Raw genomic sequence first — 20764 nt, forward strand, 5'->3', positions numbered from 1 at the left:
TTTCTGACCGTAATTTTTATCCATCATGCTGATGTAATGTCAGACTGTGTTGTACTCGTAAGACTTGTCTTCTGACTGTAATGTTATACCTATCATGTGACTGTGCGTTATACCTGTTGTGCTGATGTGTTGTCTTACTGTGTTGCTATACCTGGCACATGTCTTTGTTGTAATACCTGTCATCTGAATATGTCGAAATGTATAACCTTTCTTACTGATATGCCATATGACTGTGCTGTTGTACATGTCCTCTAACAATGTTGTTATACTTCATCCTGATTAATACATGATCATGTTTGTAACATATAATTTTTTATCTGTTTTCTGTCTGTGTTCTGTTGTCTTGATGTCTTGTTATACATGTAGACTAGATCTGTTGTCTTATTGGTTTGTCTGACTGTTGTTTCTATGTGTCGTCTAACTGTGTCGTTATAGCTGTCATCCTTATATGTTTACCAATTGAGTTATAATGTGTTCTTGATGCGTTGTCTGACTTTGTTATAGCCTACATTTCGTCTTGGTGTGTTGCGTGACTGTGTCCGATCCTGGTTGCTGTAATGACATCAGTGATGCGATAGGGGGCAGCAGCCACTTCGACCGCGACCAGATGACGATGAAGGAAACACAGGATAGAGCAGAGGAAGAAAACACGACTGAACGCCTCCTGTACAGCTAGTTTACATTTATTTACCTTTAAAGAAGCCGTCAAAGCGTAAAGCGTATTTATCGGACAAACGGGCACAACCTTAACACGCTTACAACATGTCAGATGACGCTACAGCTGCAGGTGAAACGGGGGAGGTCGCGGGTGGAGATGATGGGCAGAAACCTTTGTGTGAATCCGCTCAGCTGACCCCTTCCTCCAGGTTTCTGCAGGCTGAACTGGAGTTAAACGCCCACCTTCGCCAGCTCACCTTCAGCGAGCCCGTCCGGTACATCTACAACCCGCTGGAGTACGCCTGGGACACACACCGCTGCTATGTGGAGAGGTACTGTCAGGATGGACTGAAGATTCTGTTTCTGGGGATGAACCCAGGACCTTTCGGCATGGCACAGACAGGGGTGAGCGCAGCATTAAAGTGTATGTGCATTTTGTCTGTGTTCAACTTAATGATAATAATATAGTGGCTATTAACTCATTTACTACGCACAGGTGGTGTTTGCTCGTTTTTTTTCCACTCTCTATAGCTGTACTTTCTGGTGTGGTACCTCACACAAACACATTTTACAAGCTATAATATGACACCTAGTAGTGCAGGGGTGGGCCACATGCGGCCCCCCAATCAACCTTAAATGTGGCCCTCAGGTTAATTTTTTACACATCAATTATTTGGAGACATGAAGATGATGAAATCTGCCATGAAATCATGAAAACCAGAAATATGTCCATAATAATATCTGATCACTGGTATATGTTGAGTTAAATTTGAGACATAATCGACTGTTTAATTTGGCCCTCTGGCAGTGAGAATTAAATGAATGTGGCCCTTGCTGTGACCAAAGTTGCCCATCCCAACATCCCAATTCAACATACACGCACACACACACACACACACACACACACAAACATAAAGCAAAAATATGAATATTATTGATGCATTGGACATATGTAAAGAGGCACCTTGGATATGTTTATATTTCTCTTATTTAATATTTTGATATAATTCTGTGTTCACTAAGTGCTTAACAGTCAAGAGTCACTGCTAATAATGAGAAACTTCTAGCTACGGCGTCTCTTGCTTTCCCGGTAACATTACACATTTTTAAAATATAATTTATACTAAATTTTTGACATCTACTGGCAAAAAAACCCAAGTGTTTATCTTCCTTTTCATCTTTGAATTTCGTTAGAACCCCAGATTCGCAGTTGTCAGTTTTTTGGTATCTCATGATTTGGTTTTGATTCTTGGGGTCATAATTTGATTTAAACTAAAATTTTGATTCAAATCTGATTTACAATACAGTCACTATATGTTGCAAAGAACTGCTTATTTCTAGGTCAATTTCAGTCTGCTGTTCACTAAGAAGTTGCAAATTGTTATTTTACACTAAAATGCTCAATGAAATGTCTTCAAGATAATGCATCTTTAATATTTGTAATGTTTATATGAGCGGAAATTTCCCAGCGATTTAAAAAGAAAAAAGAAAAAAAGACGATCATAAATCTAAAGCCATGTACCAAAGAACTCAGCTTTTTATTTAATTTTTCACCCCACTCGTCTAGGAGCAAAGCAACAGCAAGAGCCTTATGTGTCCTTGAATTTTGTTCCCACTGCATGCACAGGCAGCCACACTCCACAGGGTGCTCCCAGCTGTTCCCCCCAGATGTGCTCAGGCATTTTTGGAACAGCTGTTCCTAGCGGGACCCCTGTTCTCCTCACTAGATGTTTGTGTGCTGATTACTTAAAACAAAATTCTATTTCAAATTATTTGAATCTAGTTTAAATACATACAAAATGTGCTGTTATTTCTTGTCCGTCATGTGTTCACAAAAGCTAAAGTGATCAACTTTTCCTGCCACAGGTCCCCTTTGGTGAAGTCAGGTCTGTTGTTGATTGGCTTAAGATCACCGGGGAGGTGGGTCATCCTCCTGACGAACATCCAAAGCGACAGATCACAGGACTCGCCTGCACTCAGAGGGAAGTGAGCGGCGCTCGTTTCTGGGGCTTCTTCAGGAAACTTTGTGGTGAACCTGCTCGGTTCTTCCAGCACTGCTTTGTGCACAATCTATGCCCACTCATCTTTATGAGTGCCAGTGGGAAGAATTTAACCCCACCTGAGCTGCTTGTGGGCGAACGGGAGAAGCTCCTCGTCCTGTGTGACATTGCACTGTGCCAGGTTGTGAAGGCGCTGGGCGTTTCCATGGTGATCGGGATTGGGAGGGTGGCAGAGCAGCGGGCACGGCGAGCTCTGACTGCTGCAGGTGTCAGTGTGCGAGTGGAGGGCATCATGCATCCATCACCCAGAAACCCAAAGGCCAACAAGGGCTGGGAGGAAGAAGCCAAAGCTAAACTGACAGAACTTGGGGTCATGTCACTGCTGGCCAACATGTGAGCTAATTAAAGTTATCTGACAGTCTTCTTATCCCCAGCAGCAAGGAGTGAGCTCGACCAAGATGTGAGGAGCCAGAGTAAGAAGCTTGCTATTGTGGAATTCTTTTACAGTATGATTTGCTGCTTTAAAGTGCAGACTCACATTTAAACTCACAAAAGTGTTTGTGTGTTTTAGTAAACAGTACCTTCAGTAACAACAGCAGAAGAAACTAGGGCCCGATGGATAGAGGATTTCTGTGGCAGATATCGAAATTGGGGATAGAAAAAAATTGGATACCAATATTTTGGTCGATATCTTTGATAGATCTGTGTTCGATCTGTTGAAATATAGATATACACACTTATTGCTTTGATCCCTCAAATGCAGTTATCAAACACTTGTGTAAAAAAAAGATATTCAGTATAAGGAAGACAAGAAGGTAATTTAACTGGAGACGTACATGCTGTGCGTATACATGCATCAACGCTTGATATACACTCTGAAGAGTGATGCTTGTTGTAATGCATATCACACACTCTGCTGGTGAAAGAGAACTGCTAGTACTACTGCTTAATACTATTGAACTCAAATGAAATGCTTTTTGACTGGTTAGTAATTCTAGGAATATCGGCACATATCTGCAATAAAATTAGCCATGCACGTTAGTCACTGGATATGCTATTACCAGCTGATATTATTGGCTGTCTAATAAATGGGTGGGGCTCTACTTGCTATACACTAATCTTCTGATTCATGTCTGCCTTTTCATATTGGGTTGATTTGTTTAGCAGAAAAAAAAACTGCTTTCCGTGTGTACTTGAATGCTGAGAACCTATGCTCAGGGTATTTGTAAGTGTTAGTGTTATATTTTTTTTATAGGTATATGCCTTCATTGAACTTCTTGAAACTTGTTTACAGGGAAAGGCCAGATATGTGCAATGAGTGAATGCCTCTCCTAGTATGTTTGAACTAATTATGATGCATACAAAGACACACACACATACCTCTAAATATTACTGCAAAAATGTGATTGAGAGTATGTTACTGTTTATGCACGTATTGGACATTTTTATCTAAATGCAAACTGTATTCATTTCCCCCGACCTGCACATGTTGTTAAATTTATATCGGATCAATTATAAGAAAAACAATTCATGAAGAGTACACTTTAGGACCTGCTGTAGCTTTTTCTGATGGAAACATTGCAGTACTCAGAAATATTCTTTATACAAATATTTTGTAGAAAAAAAAAGTGTTTTTAATGATGGAAGCTCTACAATAATATTACTTGTACTTTTTTATGATTTTTTTTTTTAAAAATGCCTTTTTTTGTAAATACGTTTTATATGTTTACGTATTCTTTATACATTTTCCCAAAGTTTTACCACAGCATGTCTGTCTGATCAATTTTCTTGAAATGAACTTAAATTGAATTTCAAGCTTCAATAAAAATCAGGTAATACAAGATTAAGTCATTTTTTTTATTCTGCTGCTCCACTGAATGCTCATATTTAGTGTTTTAACATGGCATGGTTACAAATAAATACTAACATGCGTAAGGTTGCGACTATGAGTGCATAAAGGAACCTACATCCTAGTTTGCACCACTTACACATGAAGACCACGATCATCTTGAGCGCCCAAACTGTTATTTTACTTTTTTCTTGAATCCTGCTTACACATCAAATAAATTAGTCTTGGTGCATGTTTTAGTTTATTTTGTACTAGACTGCCATCAAGTGTTTTTACAAGGTACTACAAATATTAAGCGATCACAAAGAATACAAGTAAAACTTAAGTCCTAATGCAGTTGCAAACTTAGTAAAAACTACTAAAACATTAGGTAATAAGACTTGCACTCAATGCCGTTTAAACCCAGGAAAATGTAAACCTGATAAAAAATTAAAGAGCAATTTGGGAAGCAATCAAAACATTTCTGATATTCTGAATAAAACGTTCAGTCTAGTTTAGTAAATGGGGGTCCCTCATATTGTCAGTGTATGGAGGATCATGCTCCTTGTTATGTTTTTCACTGACTTCAGGACAGTTAACTTTCTGAGATTTTGCTGTTTAGGTTTTTAGCCCCCCCCCACCCCCCCCCCACACCCCCCTTCTCTGCCTCTACTGAGAATTGCAATGAGCAACAACCAGCAGCAGATCCTGTTTCTTCTAACAGTAGCCTGTGATGGGAGTTGAAGTCTGCAGCCCTGCTTTGCCTTTTGACAAGCTGTGTGCTCTTGAACTGCAACTCCCATGATGCCTGCAAGCACTAAAAGTTTACTTGGGGGGGGGGGGGGGGGGGGTCCACATGGTTGATAAGATGTTGTGAAACTCCTGCACCTGACAGGATTGCTTATCACTTTCTACAGACTCACGCACAGATCTGTCCTTCATGAGGCAGCAGGAAAAAAAAAGTCACATCTCTCAACAGAATAAGGTAAGAAAACACTGACAACACACGATTCATTGATTTATTACATTTAACAATACTGTTATCTTCTTTAAAAATAAATATGTTATGGTAGCAGAAAGACTATGACAACAAAAGGAAACACTCATCTGCTAACTTCACAAGTAGGACAAGAGATGAATATGTTACGCCTTTTAAAAGATGGACACATTCAAATGTGTCACATCTGTCCTCTTTACTTGTGGTTACTTCAGTGTTGTACTTATTCCTAAATGCCGTAATGTCAATAAATTATAAGATATTAGATATTTTGTTTCAGTTTTGGAATATATAGCCGAAAACTGGTATGGAAATGTGTTGTCATCCATAACTAGTTCTAGGAACTCTCACATTACAGTTTTGATTTAATTTATGATGAAGGCTGCTGGCAGGTTGTATTGTTTTCTGATCCACAAACAGTCCTCACAATATTTCTGTGTTTTTTTGTTGTCAGATAACATGTTGTATGTTAGAGCTCTGTAGGTTATCTTGTTGTTGATAAACATATTAGAAGTCCACAGGCAGCCAGCATAATTATGACCAGGCTGCATTCCTGTCTCAGCTATCACCTTTCATCAGCTGTCCTCCTCCAGGCTGAAACTGGAGCACGTTTCATTGGATCCGCTTATGTTTTCATCCTAAACAGCACAGCTTCCTATTACCATGGATAAACAAAGCACTGTGGTGTTTCGAAATGTGGGGCAACTTTACTTCCCCGAAACCAGAGTGGAGTGTCACTATAGCCTGACCTCTGAGCACAGGTGGAGCAGCAGCGACTGGATTGGCATTTTTGAGGTACTTTGCCCCCTTTAACATCCTTCATACATGCTATAACTGAAAACATCTCCATTTGGAAATAAGCTGATTTAAAAACATTTTTTCAAAGGTGGGCTGGTCTTCAGTGAAACAGTATTACACCTACACATGGGCTCTTGTTCCTGAAGGCTACACTGAGTGCACAGATGTCAACTCCTGTGCACTTTTCCATGGTAAGAATCCAGCCAAACGATAAAAAAACATGACAATTAATATTTCAGTTGTACCTCTCAAAATTCTCAGCTTAAAAGTCACTTAACACCAGTCAATAGATCAGTGTTATTTCTTAATGACCATTCACCATATTCACATGGCAGCAATTTCCCTCTGACTCAGTCATTATCACCGTCATCATCATTTCATCAACATCACCAGTAGATTCAATATCATTATGTACATGTTTGTTCATGAAAGAGTTGGGTCATTAGCTGTTTATTAAAGGTGGAAAGGGACTCTGTGGGCCAAATGTAGTTTGGCAACTCATTCCACCAACCAGGAACAACAGAGGAGAAGAGTCTAGCTGTAGAGAATTTGGGCTGTTGTGAAGGTAGGACCAGGGTAGTGGCAGACTTTCTTGACTGGGGATGCCATAATGGGGCCACTGGCTTATGCAGAGGTGATATGAAATTTTATTTGGACACACACAAATGAGAAGCATTATTTACCCTTTCTATCAGCACTGGCCTCCGACACAGCCCAACAGTTGAATTGGTTGAAGACCAGTCACGCTTCTATGTCTCCCTGAATGAGTATTCAGGGAGACCTGACAGGAAGGAGTTTACAATTGTCAGTTCATGATATTACAAGAGGGTGTACCAGGAGCTGGTTTGCATGCTCTGACAGGGAGGATGTGTTCTTCTGTTACAGGGCAAATAAACACAACTAAGCTATCAAGGCCACGTCGACCTTAAAGGTTAGCTTGTCATTAATCATGACACCTAAGTTCCGGGGGAACTCTGGGCACGAGTTCAGTTGTCCAAGCTGGATATCAACCTGTGGTTGCATACAGGGACTGGCTTGAATGACAAGGAGCAAAGAACGTGGTGTTCTTTCATCCATTTGGAGATATCAGCAAGGCATGCGGAAATCCTGCCCCTGTTTGATTTTACAAAACAAGCAAAACAGGGTGTGACCCGTGTCAGCTGACCTCTCTTATTGTTGCACAGAGGATGAAACTTAAGTTCTCAGCCCTAACAAAGCCTGATTATGACCCAATAGTGCAGGTTTCACTTACCTAAGCTGATCGCTACCTTCCTATGTTCAACATCAGAGTTTATTCTCTGATCTTAACAAATGAAGGTTTACATGATTTACAATCCTGAAACACAGCAGTGCATCATGATAACAGAATCTGAACATGCCACCTTTAGCATGATGGCAGAGGTAAAGACTGGTTATGCCAAATCCCTTCAGCAGGATGAAAGGTTAAACCACCAGAGGTCAGCAAAAGCCAAATTAATAGCTGCTATAGTTGTTTTATGTATTAAAAGCGTTATGGTCAACCCTAAGTGTAACTTGCAACCCAAACAAAAACAACAAATTTACAAATTATTGTGTCAATTTCATACAGCCTTCTACCTGCCCCAACCGAGTCCTGTGGAGTATGAGTTTGTGTATGTGGATGAGAAAGGAGAGGTGTGTGCCCGCAGTCGGCCCTTCACTTTCTGTGCTCCAAAGCCACTGGAGGAGCTAGAGACTCTGAAAGAAGAGCGCGAGGAAGAGGATGGAGAGGAGGAGCTGCTCCTAGTCATCCCCAGGGCCCAGTTACTTCAGGTCGGTCAAATGAAAAGGATAACACTTTTCCATCACAGAGCAATGCAGTACCACTACAACCTCAATTCCTAAATAGTCGGTTGCAAAATCCCTTAAACACAATGTGAGAAATGTTGTTATTTTGAAAAATTGTATTCACATTTTGAAATTGATACCAGCAACGGGCTTCAAAAAAAGTTGTCACAGGGTCATGTTTAAGAATTTATTGCAACACATTTTTGAGTATGTATTAGTACACACTTCATAATGTGCCAAACATTTTCAATGTGTGAGTTGAGACTGCAGGAAGGCCGTATTACCAGCTGGTCTCTTTTACTTCGATGCCATGCTGTTTTAATACGTCCACAATGTGATTTGACATTGTCTTACAGAATTAAGCGAGGCCTATCCTGAAAAAGAAGTTTTCTATTTGACAGAATATATGTTGCTTTAAAACCTCTATAAATGGTTTAATATTAAAAGTGCCTTAACAAATGTGTAGGTCACCTACCAACTTTTTAAGAACTGGGGTTTGCAGTATAATAAATTGGCAGTTACGCTAAGATGAGATGAAAATTCATCCTTTTTGCATTTAAATGTATATTAAAAAAAACCTCCTTCTCCCCATGTTGTGAGCAGAGTCAGCTGGAGGAGTGCTTACAAAAACAAGTAGGTATACAGCATGCTCTGGACGAGGCCAAAAAGGAGAGAGAGCAGGAGAGAGAAAACAGCAAACTAGCAAAGATGGAGTGGGAGCTTGAAAGGGAAGCTATGAAGGGGGAGATCACAGAGCTCAGAGACAACCTGAGACACAACAGTGACACACTGAAGAAGGTAGAGGGTAAACACAAGGTACATCCAAAGTTTTGGGGTATTTCACTTTTCCAGAATAACATGTTTTGGATCAAAAACATACAATTTGTTTTATTCATTTGTCTTTTCTCCTCGACGTTAAAAGGACGTGAAATACAGTCAGGAAAATCTCACCTATGTACTGAGTAAACTTATGGCTGAGAAAGCTGAGAGTGAGCAGCGAGTCAGAGACCTGGAGGAGGACATGAAGGTCCTGACTGACAGAGACAAAGAGGGAAACATGGAACTGGAAAGGCAAGGGTTTCAGACACACATCAGCTCAAACATCTTGGTATATTTATTTCCCTACGCCTAAAACTATATTGTTTTTGTCCCACAGACTCAAGGAAAGAGTGAAAAAAATGTCCAGTCAAATGACACATGACGAGGAGAAGAGAAAGTCTCTGCAGGTATTTATATTCAAGATAGATAAGCACCTGAAAATAAAACACAAAGTGTTCATCTGGGCGTTCATTGCACCATATTTAAACACTGTATAAGATAACAGATTAGCTACCATACAACAGTTAATGTTAGCTTCAACAACATATTAGCTACTGTTACAGTTAGCCTTGAGGAGACTAAATGGTAACTTTAAAGCTTGATGGTGTCACACAAAACAATAAAAAGTATTAATAAAATCCTAGCTTACATGATATTTAGAAGGGGTTAGCTAGTATTTCACAACTTAGATTTTTCATTTGTAAAACTATCAAACAGCTAACCTTAAACTAACCATAACAATAGATACTTTGATGTAGTCTGTGGTTAAATGCAGCTGTAAATGGAATTATAACACTAGCTGGGAATAAGCACCTTTTAAAAGAAAAACCTTTTGTAAAACACTATGAAACAGTGATCACAGTAATCAGTATAAAGTGTATCATAACAAATGTCTGTGGTTGAATGCTTTGTTGTGTATTGGTAGCTTAAGAGTAATCAAACATATTTTTTAAGTGGAAATATCGGCTGATGGATTAACCTAAACTTCCGATCAATCTGGAAGTGTTGAAAAATGTGTCAGATTCCCTACATTTATAATTCTCACAAGCTTAAATACAACAGTATGTCAAAGCATCATTTGAGGCCCTCCCCTTAAGCGTGACGACATGTAAAAATGGCCACCTTGTGAATGTGGTCTTTTGGTCCCTGCTTCTTCTTTCCTTCTAGGTAACACAAAAGAAAGAAAACCATAAACATAATTACTTTCAAATGTATATTTCCCTCTAAAGGTGGAAAATGAGGCAGCTCTGGTGGAGGTCCGAGGTCTGCAGGAGTGTCTGGAGGCTGCAGAGCATGTAGCTGAGAGCCTGCGCAGGGAGTTGAGGGAGCTTGGCACCCATCAGGGCCACACCAACACCGAGCTGCACCAAGCCCGGCTGCAGGTGGCCCAGCTCACCCTGCAGCTGTCTGAGGACAACCTGCTGCTCAGGGAGGAGCGCGCCAACTGGGCCCTAGAAAGAGAAGCCTACAAACATGCAGCAGAGGTGAGAATGCAGCAGTCTGATGCCGAACATGCACAGCCCACATGTCAATCTGACATCATTTTTTTTTTGTTTTCATGTAGGCTGATATAAAGAAATTACAAGAACTGAGCGGTGAGGTGCAGAGGAAGGAAGAGTGGCTACAGGAGGAAAGGATAGAGAGGGAGAAACTTGAAGTAGAGCTCACGAGAGAGAGAGATTGCAATCGAGTAAGTAAACATTTTAAAAAATGTGAAATGTACATTTGAACATAATGTCCACCACGAAAACACATTCAGGTATCAAAAATAACCCCTTGCATGCCCCAGATCTGCATCATCAGTCGCTCAGGTTACATTTTGGAAACAGGAGAATGATGGCAGAGTTCAGCGTGGTTCTCTAATAAGTCACACAACTTCACAAATAGAAAGGCTTCCATGAACAGTGAGTAAACATTTCTTCTCACCCTCGTGTGAGCAACTGCAGGACTGAGGACAAGCCAGGTCACATGAGTGGGAGTTCACAGGGTGTATACTGTGCTGCCCCCTGCAGGTGCAGCTGAGTGATGCCAAGCAGGAGCTGCAGGAGCTGAAGGCCGGTGTGAGGAGAGCCCAGAGAGAGAGTGAGGAGCAGCAGCTGGACAAACAGGCAATGACTTAGCAGCTTATTGATTAAAAACATGTATCTTAATTAAACAGGTTTTTTTAAGTTAATGGTATTTATGCCAATTTTGTTAATCAATACAACAGCTTTATTAATGATTATCATGTCAAGTGTGTAAAGCTATTGTTTTGTGCAGAAGCGCTGTGAAGGCCAATCTGATGATAAAAACTTAATCATCACTTTGATGATATAATACCGAGATTATTTATAGGTGCCTATACCAAAATGATTCAAATAAAGGAGCAATCTATAAACTTTATAAAGGCCTTATGTTTAGGAACAATGGGAGAAAGAAGGTTAGCTTTTCATATCAAGTGAAAGCTGGTTAGACATGTGGAAACTTCAGTGGAAATATACAGACTCTCACATGTGGCATGACTCTGGGTGGAAGTGTTTCTTTTGTTTTTATGTCGCACTGAAGACAAAAGCACATTATAAAGGAAGAGATGCTAAATATAAGGAGCAGTGAGGATGTCAAGAAGCCAACCACTGGCATGTTTTCTGGGAGTGCCCAGTGATAAAAAAAACCCTTCTAGGCAGAGTTTCATAAAGCATTTCAAAGTATTCATAATATTGAGCTTTACCAGCAGTTTACCACATTATCCTAAGAAAATGTCGATTTTTCAGGCAGGGAAGAAATACCAGGTTGGCATTTTGGATTTCTGCTTGTAAAAAAAAGCCATTACTAGGCGCGAGATACTTCCTGAACCCCCCACAATACAGGAATGGATTGATATAGTAAATTGAATTGATGTTATAGATAGGATCACTTTCTGCTTGCATCTTGAGAAAGATATTTTTGTTGAACCTTGGACCAAATGGGTTATCTTCTGTAGGCAGATTGTGTGGAGTTGAACAACCATGGACCCTGACATCCTCAAACAGAGCTCTTTCATATCAACTGTTGTCCAAAAAAAAAGATTCTTTTTTAAAAATCTCGTCAAAGAAAACAGAATATACCATTCATGACGCTGAGGATTTATAAGAAGAATAGATAACTAGACCTGCACGCAGGTGTGAATGTGCTTTACAGAAGAAATCAGATTGTTAATCTCAATTTTCCAGATTTCCATCTCAGATTTACAGTCAGAGGTGGAAAGTAATTTAAGAAAATTGGTTAGTGTAATTCTAAGTTACTTCAACATCCCTTTAGTATATACATTTTCTGTGAATTCATTTTGCATCAACCACATTTTAAAGTAAATGTTGAACTCTATCCTAAAAAAAATTTAATTTACAGTTTCAGCTTGATGGTATAAAAATGTCATTAGTAAATATGTTATTATCCATCTTTATTATAGGTTCAATAAGACTTTGTAAACAAACGTGCATCAATAGTTAAAAGAGTTATAATAATATGAAAAAGTACTTTTTACTTATTTTAGAAGCTTTGTGAATTAATTTAATGAAATATAAAGTTGAGTTAAGGACATGAACTTGTAATTTTGCATTTCTAAACTGACCATTTGGTATTTTACTAAAATAAAAGTTCAGTGTACTTGTTCTATCACCTTTAATGGTCACTATGAAACCTAGTTTAAACAAACAGTACCATTTTAACTGTTTACTTTGATTTGCACTTAATCCATTCTGATGTTTATATTTGTCTTCCTCCTCTTTTTCAATTCTTCTACTTCGTTTGAATTTCCACGCTCACAGGACCTGTTGAATTACATCCATCAGCTGGAGCAGAAGTTGGAGATTGTACCAGAAAATAAATCAAATGTAGAAATACCTGCATGTATCAGTGAGTAATGAAGTCTTTTTACAGCACAGCTATTCTAAAGCAGCAGACATGACTATCAGAATAAAGAGTGTACACTGATTCAAACAGCTCCTGACTACTCCTCTGAGGACGACGGGGAATTTTCCTCAGCTCCCCCTGGTTCAGTGTGTTCACCTCTTTTCCTGTCAGCTCACCTGGAACGACCTGACAGAGCTGAGACAAACACTCAGAGCAGAGAGGACACAGCAGCCTCTGACACTCAGGTATGTCATCCTACTCAAAACCTGACACGGTGAAACACCTCCTGCAAAGTGCAAATATTTGTCAAGTTTCTCTATCCAGTCTTTATGTTCCCCCAGCTCAACCTGCAGGTTTTTTTTTTTACACCATAGTTCATACTTTGGTCCAGACTGTCCCAGACATCTGTACTGTTGGTATAAAAAAAAGGCTTCCAGGCTATAGAAAGGGTCACTATCTTTAGATTAGGTTTGCACACTGGTCACAGACTATAGGGCAGGGTCAAGGACTATAAAGTATTGTAAAAAGTCTTAGGCCACGACTAGCTTTGTTGTTTTCCATCCATCTCTGCTTCTGTCTTTTATCAGGATGTGATGAAGAAGGAACGTGATCCCCGAGCCGGTGAAGGGAGGCAGCTGATTCTGCCTGAACTCATCAGCCCCGTCCTGAGGTGACTGCACTGTCTTCCTAACAGGTCACACATGCCCAAACCAGTTTTATTTCCATGAACCACCACTCCCTAGATATAATGGCATGACTTCATTCACACTCTCTTCCCTGGAAGACCGGTTTATAATAGCAGGCGGTCTGCTTGCTTGGCACTTTGTTGTCTTGTGGAAAGAGTTAGACGGTGCACTAGAGCTGAGGAATACAACTGGTAATTATTATTATGAGGGTAAAAATAGCAGCAACAAAACATGAAATAAACCAACAGAAGAAGAAAAATGTAATTCATGCAATTAATTAATTTTCTCTTTTTCATTCTGCAGTCAACTCGCTCACGCCCCCATGTGGTAACACAGAGAAGAATGGAAGATCATTGTAAACTTATGCAAAAGTTCAACTTATTTTTGATTATTATCATTTAACTGTTTGTAGCTGTATATGTAGAAAATAAGTTCCTGAACCTCTTACCTAATGATACCTGTATTCAAAGAACACATGGCACAATTTGTAGGTCTTAAGTTTGTTTGAATAGATAGGTTAACAGTTTGATTACTGCTGTATGAGAAGACTTTTAACACTTGCCCGAGGAAACGGTTCAATGTATTCTAGACTCTTGATTTTTATCTCTACATTTTGTATCTTTTTCTGCAGTCTTGTCTTCAACTATTTGAAGAAAAGTGTCAAATGATGCCGCATATAGCTTAAAATGTATTACATTACATCTTGTTTTTGATCGCACATCATCTCAAAAACCTCTGCATGTGAGTGTGAATCATGAATCTGAGTGAAAAGCGTGGGTGTGTGTAACAGATGAGTGTTAAATGTTCTGCTGCTGCTTGTTGAGCACTGTGTCAGACTTGGAGAATATAAGAGTCTGTTTATGTTATTTTAGTGTATTGACTGGAGACACTGGTCTCTTTAATAATAAACTGTGATGATAAATGTGTGTTGACATGTGAGATGTTGAACATATGTAGGATATGTGCCACCTTTCAATTAAGAATTACTATAAATTTAAGTTGAAGAGGATATATTATACCCCTTTTCCCCTTTTCATGGTGGTCTAAACATGTGCTGTGCTTGGGTCAAAATATAACATGAATCGAGCACCAGAGGAGGTTTGTGACCCTGTATAAACCAGCTTACAAAGTCTTACAAAGAAGTTGTGTTTTCATGCTAAGAATCAGTTTGTTAAGAGATGGCAGATAAATCACAAGAGGACACCGAGACTCTGAGGACAAAAAGCGCCTTTATCGAATACAAGAAAGACAAAACATAAAACAAAACAGCAAACAAGAAGCAACAAATAAAAATGTAACAAGGACATATCAGCCCAGTATTTTTTTCTTTCTTTCTTTTTTTTTAACCATTTGTGTGTAACAGAGATATTATGGAACAATTGAAATACAAACTCATGAGGTGTCCAAATCCCTGAACATGAAGTTATTTGAAAATGACAAACATTGTAAATATAAAAAGTCAAAAACAACAATACAATTCAACAGAGATACAATGGTTCCAGCTTCAAAAGTAACACGATCAAAAAAGATTCTCCCATAATACAAAGTTAATATATTTCACATAGATGAACTCAATTTTATTATCAGTTAATGTTTTGTCAAAATGTGACTACATATCTGTCTTTGGTCTATTTGTTGTTGTTGTGGTCACATGCAGACATACACACAGAGCTGAGGCCTCAGACCTCTATCATGGCTTTTCTATTGCACCAGCTCAAATTCAAGAAAACGAAAACAAAAAATTAAACAGGAAAACAACTAATTATGAAATATTATGGTTATGAGAAGTAGAAATATTATTTTATGTAGAACAATATAGCATAGAGAGTTGGCTGACAGTGCAAATATTAACTCTGTGTGTCTTTTAGTATGGTTATTAAGCTCCTTTGTAGTACCAAATATCTTCATTTAACAGTCTAAAATCTATTTTGACATCAGTGTTGTTTATCAATAAATCAACATTTTCTCTTAGCTGTAGTTCTGGGGCTAAAGAATGATCAAACTTTTATCAATTGTAAATGCTTCAAACATGATCAGCTCAACATTTTGCTTCATTCAGAGGAGTGAACATCTCCATATTTGATGATCAGAAACATGCAGTCCTTTTTTCAACTTCATCATTTAAACTAATTGTTTCCCTCATTTTGAGAACAAATATGCTACAGCCTTGTTGCTGCTGCAGCGTTTCAACATGCTGATGGAGAATCTTTTCCCTTAACGAGCTGAGTGAGAGTCACATTGTCTTTGAAAATTGTATACATCTGCCATGTTAAAAAAAAGAAGCTGTATAGTTTCAATGTAAAGACAAAATAATTAAGAATATATTTTACAAGATGTATGTTTGCCTCACTCAAGAGATACAGCACACATGAACACACTTGACATGACAGGCCATAAGATGTAAGCTTTTTAATTTGTTAGTCATTTTGGACGGTTACAAACTCATCTTGGTTCAGCTTACATGTTCGGCTGCCTTTGAGTGAGCTGTGGAAATCTGAAAAATGTCTTTGCTACAAAACCTGTTTTATGTGCATTCTTTTAAGCAAGCTAATAGTTTACTCTATAGTATGGCAGCAATGACGTTAAGAACAACATTTGCAAAAACATGGTATAATGCTAAATGCTCTCAGTTACACATTCATGCACACAGACACACACACACGTACACACACACACACACATACACACCTGAGGTTTCCTGTGACGTAAACTGCTTTTATGTTTGGAGGATTCTTTGCTTTCCAAATGAAAATATTATGGCTTTTCAGTACCTGGATGCTGTACCAAGGGCATGTACAACTTGATCAAAATGAAAGCTATAAAAAATCCATATGGATGTCAGGTATTGACATTGGAGCAGACACACCTTAAGGTTTCTTAAAATACTGTATTGACCATCAACCTGAGACTGTTTTACGACATGAAATCTACCCTGCAGATTCTTTAGTCTTAGTTTCTCTTGTTTGTAAGTGTGTTGATTTGCTGAGAGGTGAAGATGATATATTGCTTTATTTGTTTTGCATTCTTTTTTGGAGTCTTATTTGGATCACAAGCACTGATAGCAACTGATAGTAAGGTTATAGTTGCCTACCAATATACAATGTGCTTGTCAAATTGTGAGTTTGAGTCCTGCTCATGACCTGGTGTCTCTTTGCTGTTGCTGTCGTTACTATTTTGACGATTGCTTATGTTTTTATCCAATAAAGCGGAAACGCATACAATTAAAGACACACTTAAAAAAGAATAAACCTCATATGTCCAGTAAAAAATGTAAGAAGGACTGAGTGAAATAATATACAAAAATAAAGCAACATAAAATCCCACAAACAGGCTTTCAGAAAGAGAAGAAATGTGTACATGCTTACAAAAACCATACAATAACAAAAATAAGTAGCATATCTCAAGAAAGGGAATTCTGCAAAAGACATATGCGGCAAATGGGCACCACATTGAGTACTGTTGCAGCAATGTATTTTACCATCAATTTTATACAAAGTATAGCCCTTATAGATAGCAGAGGAGTGCATTTTCTTCAATCCACCACATATTGTTCCTCTTTGGGTGGACCGAACACTTTTTGAAATATCTTTTATACAGTCTCATTTTGGCACAGTGATTTTGCATGGCGGTCTCCTCGGCCCACTGACTATTAGTGCTTTTTCTTCTCTCGCCTTTTGCTTCCCATACTGAATTTAACACATTTCCATTCAGTTGAAACATACACGATATGTAAAAACTTGCTGTACGAGTGTTGTCTAAGAGCCTAAAAGTATTGGGTTCGAAAAGGAGATATTGTTTGGCAACAGGGAATCAGCAATCGTTGAGTCTCTCACTGTGGTTTTCCAGTCACACCTTTCTTCTGCCCTCCGGCTGCTGCCTCGCCCCAAGCCTCCCCATCACTGTCTGCACCTCTCTCCTTCTCCTCATCCCAGTAGTCGTCCTCCTCCTCCTCCTCTTCCTCCTCAGCGGGCGACTCGTCCGCTGCCTTCTCCTCTTTTTTGATGGCTTGAATGGCGGGGGGAGCAGCTGCGGTGCTGTCCCCTGAGTCACTACTGTCCTCGAAGGCTTCAGGGTTTTCCAGCATCTCCCTGATCAGTGGAGGCATGGGTCCAGGGATCTCTGTCTTCAATGTGATGGCTCTTTCTGCACCTACAGGCACAGAAGCAGGTTGACTGATTGTTAGGATGTTACACTATTCAAATGTAATCACTAAGTCAGAGGCTGGAGGAAAAAAAACACCTTTATTCTTTATCATGTACTCTATAAATGCAGATGATGTTCTTTTCTGTTTGAAAAAGCCTATTTGCATGTAGAATTTCCCAAATCATTGCCAAAGGGGCAAATATGATACTTAATTTTGGTTTTGAAACTAAAACTTCTGTAAATGTTTAAGTGGGTATCCATACCAGACATTGAATTTTAACCTTAAGTACTTGTTGATATTGTTAACTGTAGACTTATTTTGGCAGGAACCAAATAGAATGTAGGCTTCATACCCAGCCCTACACTACTTATGTTGAGTTCGGATATGTATAACCTCAACTGACCTTTGGTACTGATTCCTCGGAGGTCTGTGACTTTCATCAGCATGCGAGGAAACATGTGAGGCTTGTTGGGGCGTCGGCGGCGGGTGTAGATCTTCAGAGCCTCTAGTAGAGGCTCCTGCAGCTTGTCCACCTTCTGTGGCTCCTCTAGGTCCATACGGTCTAAAACAATAGCAGACACAGATGTAAGGAATTGGTAGCATGTAACAAATGTGACCAAAACAAATTTTTCAGGATGTTGCACCATTGGAAGAAGAACACTGGTAGGTACAATCTTACCACCGCATATAAGGCAGATGGCACTGAGTAGTCCCGTCTCTGTGTCATCCATCTCCAAAGGCAGCAGCTGGCCGGCAAAGGCAAACACCAGATCTGTGAGCGGGCCGAAACCGGCGTTATGCATCTGAGTTCTGTTAAGAGTCAGGCCATCTGAGAAGGTCATGGTGTCCTGTTCTGGTGTGTATCGGGTACATATTCTCAGCATCTGAAAACAAGACAAAAAGAAATATTGATTAAAAATCAGCCTAAAGAATTGATGGAAGCTGTTAAAGATTGCATCGCTACATGTTAGGCTGCGTGACAAATGGGAAAGTGTTGGGAAGGTGGAAGAGGTGGGGGGTTAAAGAGGAGTAAAAGAGCGTTCAGTTTGTACCAGGATATCCAGACATGCAGATTTGAGGAGGGTGATCTGGTCAGCGATGGTGAGCGTGGTAAAGCCTGGTAGCCGCTTTGCAAACTCCACAATCTTTATAATGCACTTAGTGGACAGCTCACTGAACTTATCCCACAGGCCCAAGTCCAGCTGTACTCTGTGGTCCGAACTTGAATTCTGGGAGAGAGTAAGAGGGAGAATTTTATGTGTGTTGCTTTGACACTGTGTTTGTTCTTTCAGGAAAGTGGTGAGCTATTGCTTGGTTGGAGTGTTTACATGTGGATATGAACTTTTAAAAAAAAAAACTCACTGTGGTGTATTTTCCTAGCTGGCACAGAGATGGAAAGGTCTCTTGGTGAGCTTTGCTGACTTTATTAACAAGCTCCTCCAGTTCTCCACTCAGCTCATAGTTCTCTGGCAGCACCAACTCCTCCTTCACGTCTTTCTTCTTTTTGTTTCTGTCATTACGAACCGCTACAGGAAACACAGGCGGAAGATGACTCACTTGAAAAGCCTTGACTCCTAATAAGCTTCCCCTCCCCCTTATATTAGTTAAGTTTTATTTTTGCAAAGAAATCCCACAGGTCCATGTTTTCTTCTCACCTTCTTTGGACATGCCGACCTCAAAGCATTTCTGCAGCCGGCAGTACTGGCAGCGGTTGCGGGTGACTTTGTTGATCTGACAGTTCTTTTCTCGGTGGCAGGTATACACCATGTTCTTTTGGATACTTCGCCGAAAGAAACCCTGAAACGAATGAAAATAAAATATTTATGTTGTTTCATGACAAAAAGAAATGCTCACCGTGAGGGAGAAAGTTACATTCCACGTTAGCATTATGGCCATAGGGAGGGCAATGTTTGTTGGTCCGGTGGTTTAAAATGTCCAACAAACAGATTTATATAATTCCTAGATAAAGAATTGTAATAAATTTGGTTTTCCCCTGACTTTTTCCTGACGCAACCATTATTAGCATTTGATGATCGTAAACTTCTCAGAGACAAGTAGATACATTGCTTTTTACATTGTAGATTATCATCTCTAAATGTCATTGCTTGATAATTTGTGGGATAAAAAGCAGCACATCATATGCAATTCACATTTTATCTGTAATAGGTGTTTTTGTCTAATTGGCAAATTAAAGCAAAATTTAATTTAAAATGGTAACATTTTTGAGATATCAGCAATCTAGTGTTGACATTGTGAGAATGTGGCTAGTATTATCTTACATTACTTTGTACAGAACTTTGGTCAACTGTGGTTGTTAGCTAAACAAATGAAGTTGGATTGGAAAGTTGGATATTTATCTCTTCACATAAGCTACAGACAAAAATGATCTTTTACAATTCACATATTTGTCTTTCATTTAAAAATGCTCTGAATCTATTTACAGTTTATATTTGCTAAATAATGAGTTACCATTTGCTAGAGCGATAAGATGTAGTATTAGTAAGAAAACTCTAGAGGGCAGCTTCCTAAAACAACATGACAGACACTCAGAGCTGACATCAGTCCAGCTGATCATCAGGTTCTCACTCTGCTCTTCTCTTAGTCGACATCAGCTGTCCACTTCACAAGTAAACTCTTCATGGGTCTCCGGCTTCATTTACCTTGCAGCCCTCACAAGAGCTCACTCCGTAGTGATAACCAGAGGACTTGTCCTGGCACACAAAGCACGGCTTGTAGACCCGAGGAGGGGGAGGAGGGGAAGGAGAGCTGGGCACCATCTCCTCTGAGCTAGTGCTTTGCGTCTCCACCGCTGTGAAGAAAAGGAGAGAGAGGAAAAAAAACCAGAAACATTTAGAGTCTTTTATTATATCAGAGCATCTTGTTTACATAAGTTCTTAAAGTCTTTGAAACCATGATGAAAGCTAATACAACCACTGATTAAGAGAGAGTGGTCAACAAACAACCCCCTACCCCATGCAGGCCACCCCTCGGAGCCAGAAGGCAAGCTCAAAGGCAGACATTTTTAAGAGAAAAGGGAGGAGGAGGGGGCACTGCTGATTGACAGGGACTTAAAAGAGACACAATTAGCTGATGGCCAGATGGCTCCGCTGATAAAATGCTGATTGGCAGCTGAGATTTGATTGACTTCTCTTTTTACTGCTG

General features: G+C 39.5%; 3 protein-coding genes across 5 annotated transcripts in view; 2 read left to right on the plus strand and 1 right to left on the minus strand.

The window, feature by feature from the left end:
* The first annotated feature begins 614 nt into the window (after positions 1-614).
* On the plus strand, positions 615-4331 carry smug1 (single-strand-selective monofunctional uracil-DNA glycosylase 1). The gene is made up of 2 exons (XM_020645141.3): positions 615-1062; positions 2524-4331. Exons 1-2 carry the CDS (start codon positions 763-765, stop codon positions 3052-3054), a joined length of 831 nt encoding a protein of 276 aa, XP_020500797.1. The 5' UTR covers positions 615-762; the 3' UTR covers positions 3055-4331.
* Positions 4332-5338: 1007 nt separating this feature from the next.
* calcoco1b (calcium binding and coiled-coil domain 1b) lies at positions 5339-14762 on the plus strand. 2 transcript variants are annotated; one of them, XM_029279561.2, is made up of 14 exons: positions 5339-5470; positions 6129-6277; positions 6369-6471; positions 7869-8071; positions 8690-8902; positions 9009-9157; positions 9243-9312; positions 10135-10389; positions 10470-10595; positions 10918-11013; positions 12688-12775; positions 12863-13017; positions 13360-13442; positions 13762-14762. In XM_029279561.2, the coding sequence occupies exons 2-14, from the start codon at positions 6146-6148 to the stop codon at positions 13787-13789; spliced, it is 1701 nt and encodes a 566-aa protein (XP_029135394.1). In that variant the 5' UTR covers positions 5339-5470; positions 6129-6145; the 3' UTR covers positions 13790-14762. The 2 variants fall into 2 exon arrangements, with proteins under 2 accessions (XP_029135394.1, XP_065810989.1); XM_065954917.1 differs by having other exon boundaries at positions 5390-5470; positions 6045-6277.
* The window catches only part of LOC109992476 (retinoic acid receptor gamma-A-like), a 36076-nt gene continuing 29980 nt past the window's right edge, over positions 14669-20764 (minus strand). For both annotated transcript variants that reach the window (XM_020645101.3, XM_065954918.1), the window contains 7 exons: positions 20263-20411; positions 19258-19399; positions 18965-19128; positions 18655-18831; positions 18282-18486; positions 18006-18164; positions 14669-17607 (listed from right to left, as the gene is read on the minus strand). In XM_020645101.3, coding sequence (XP_020500757.1) covers positions 17288-17607; positions 18006-18164; positions 18282-18486; positions 18655-18831; positions 18965-19128; positions 19258-19399; positions 20263-20411 — 1316 coding nt within the window. In that variant the 3' untranslated portion in view covers positions 14669-17287. The remainder of the gene's footprint in view (positions 17608-18005; positions 18165-18281; positions 18487-18654; positions 18832-18964; positions 19129-19257; positions 19400-20262; positions 20412-20764) is intronic.

Source organism: Labrus bergylta, chromosome 5, assembly GCF_963930695.1.
Source record: "Labrus bergylta chromosome 5, fLabBer1.1, whole genome shotgun sequence".
NCBI classification, from domain to species: Eukaryota; Metazoa; Chordata; class Actinopteri; order Labriformes; family Labridae; genus Labrus; species Labrus bergylta.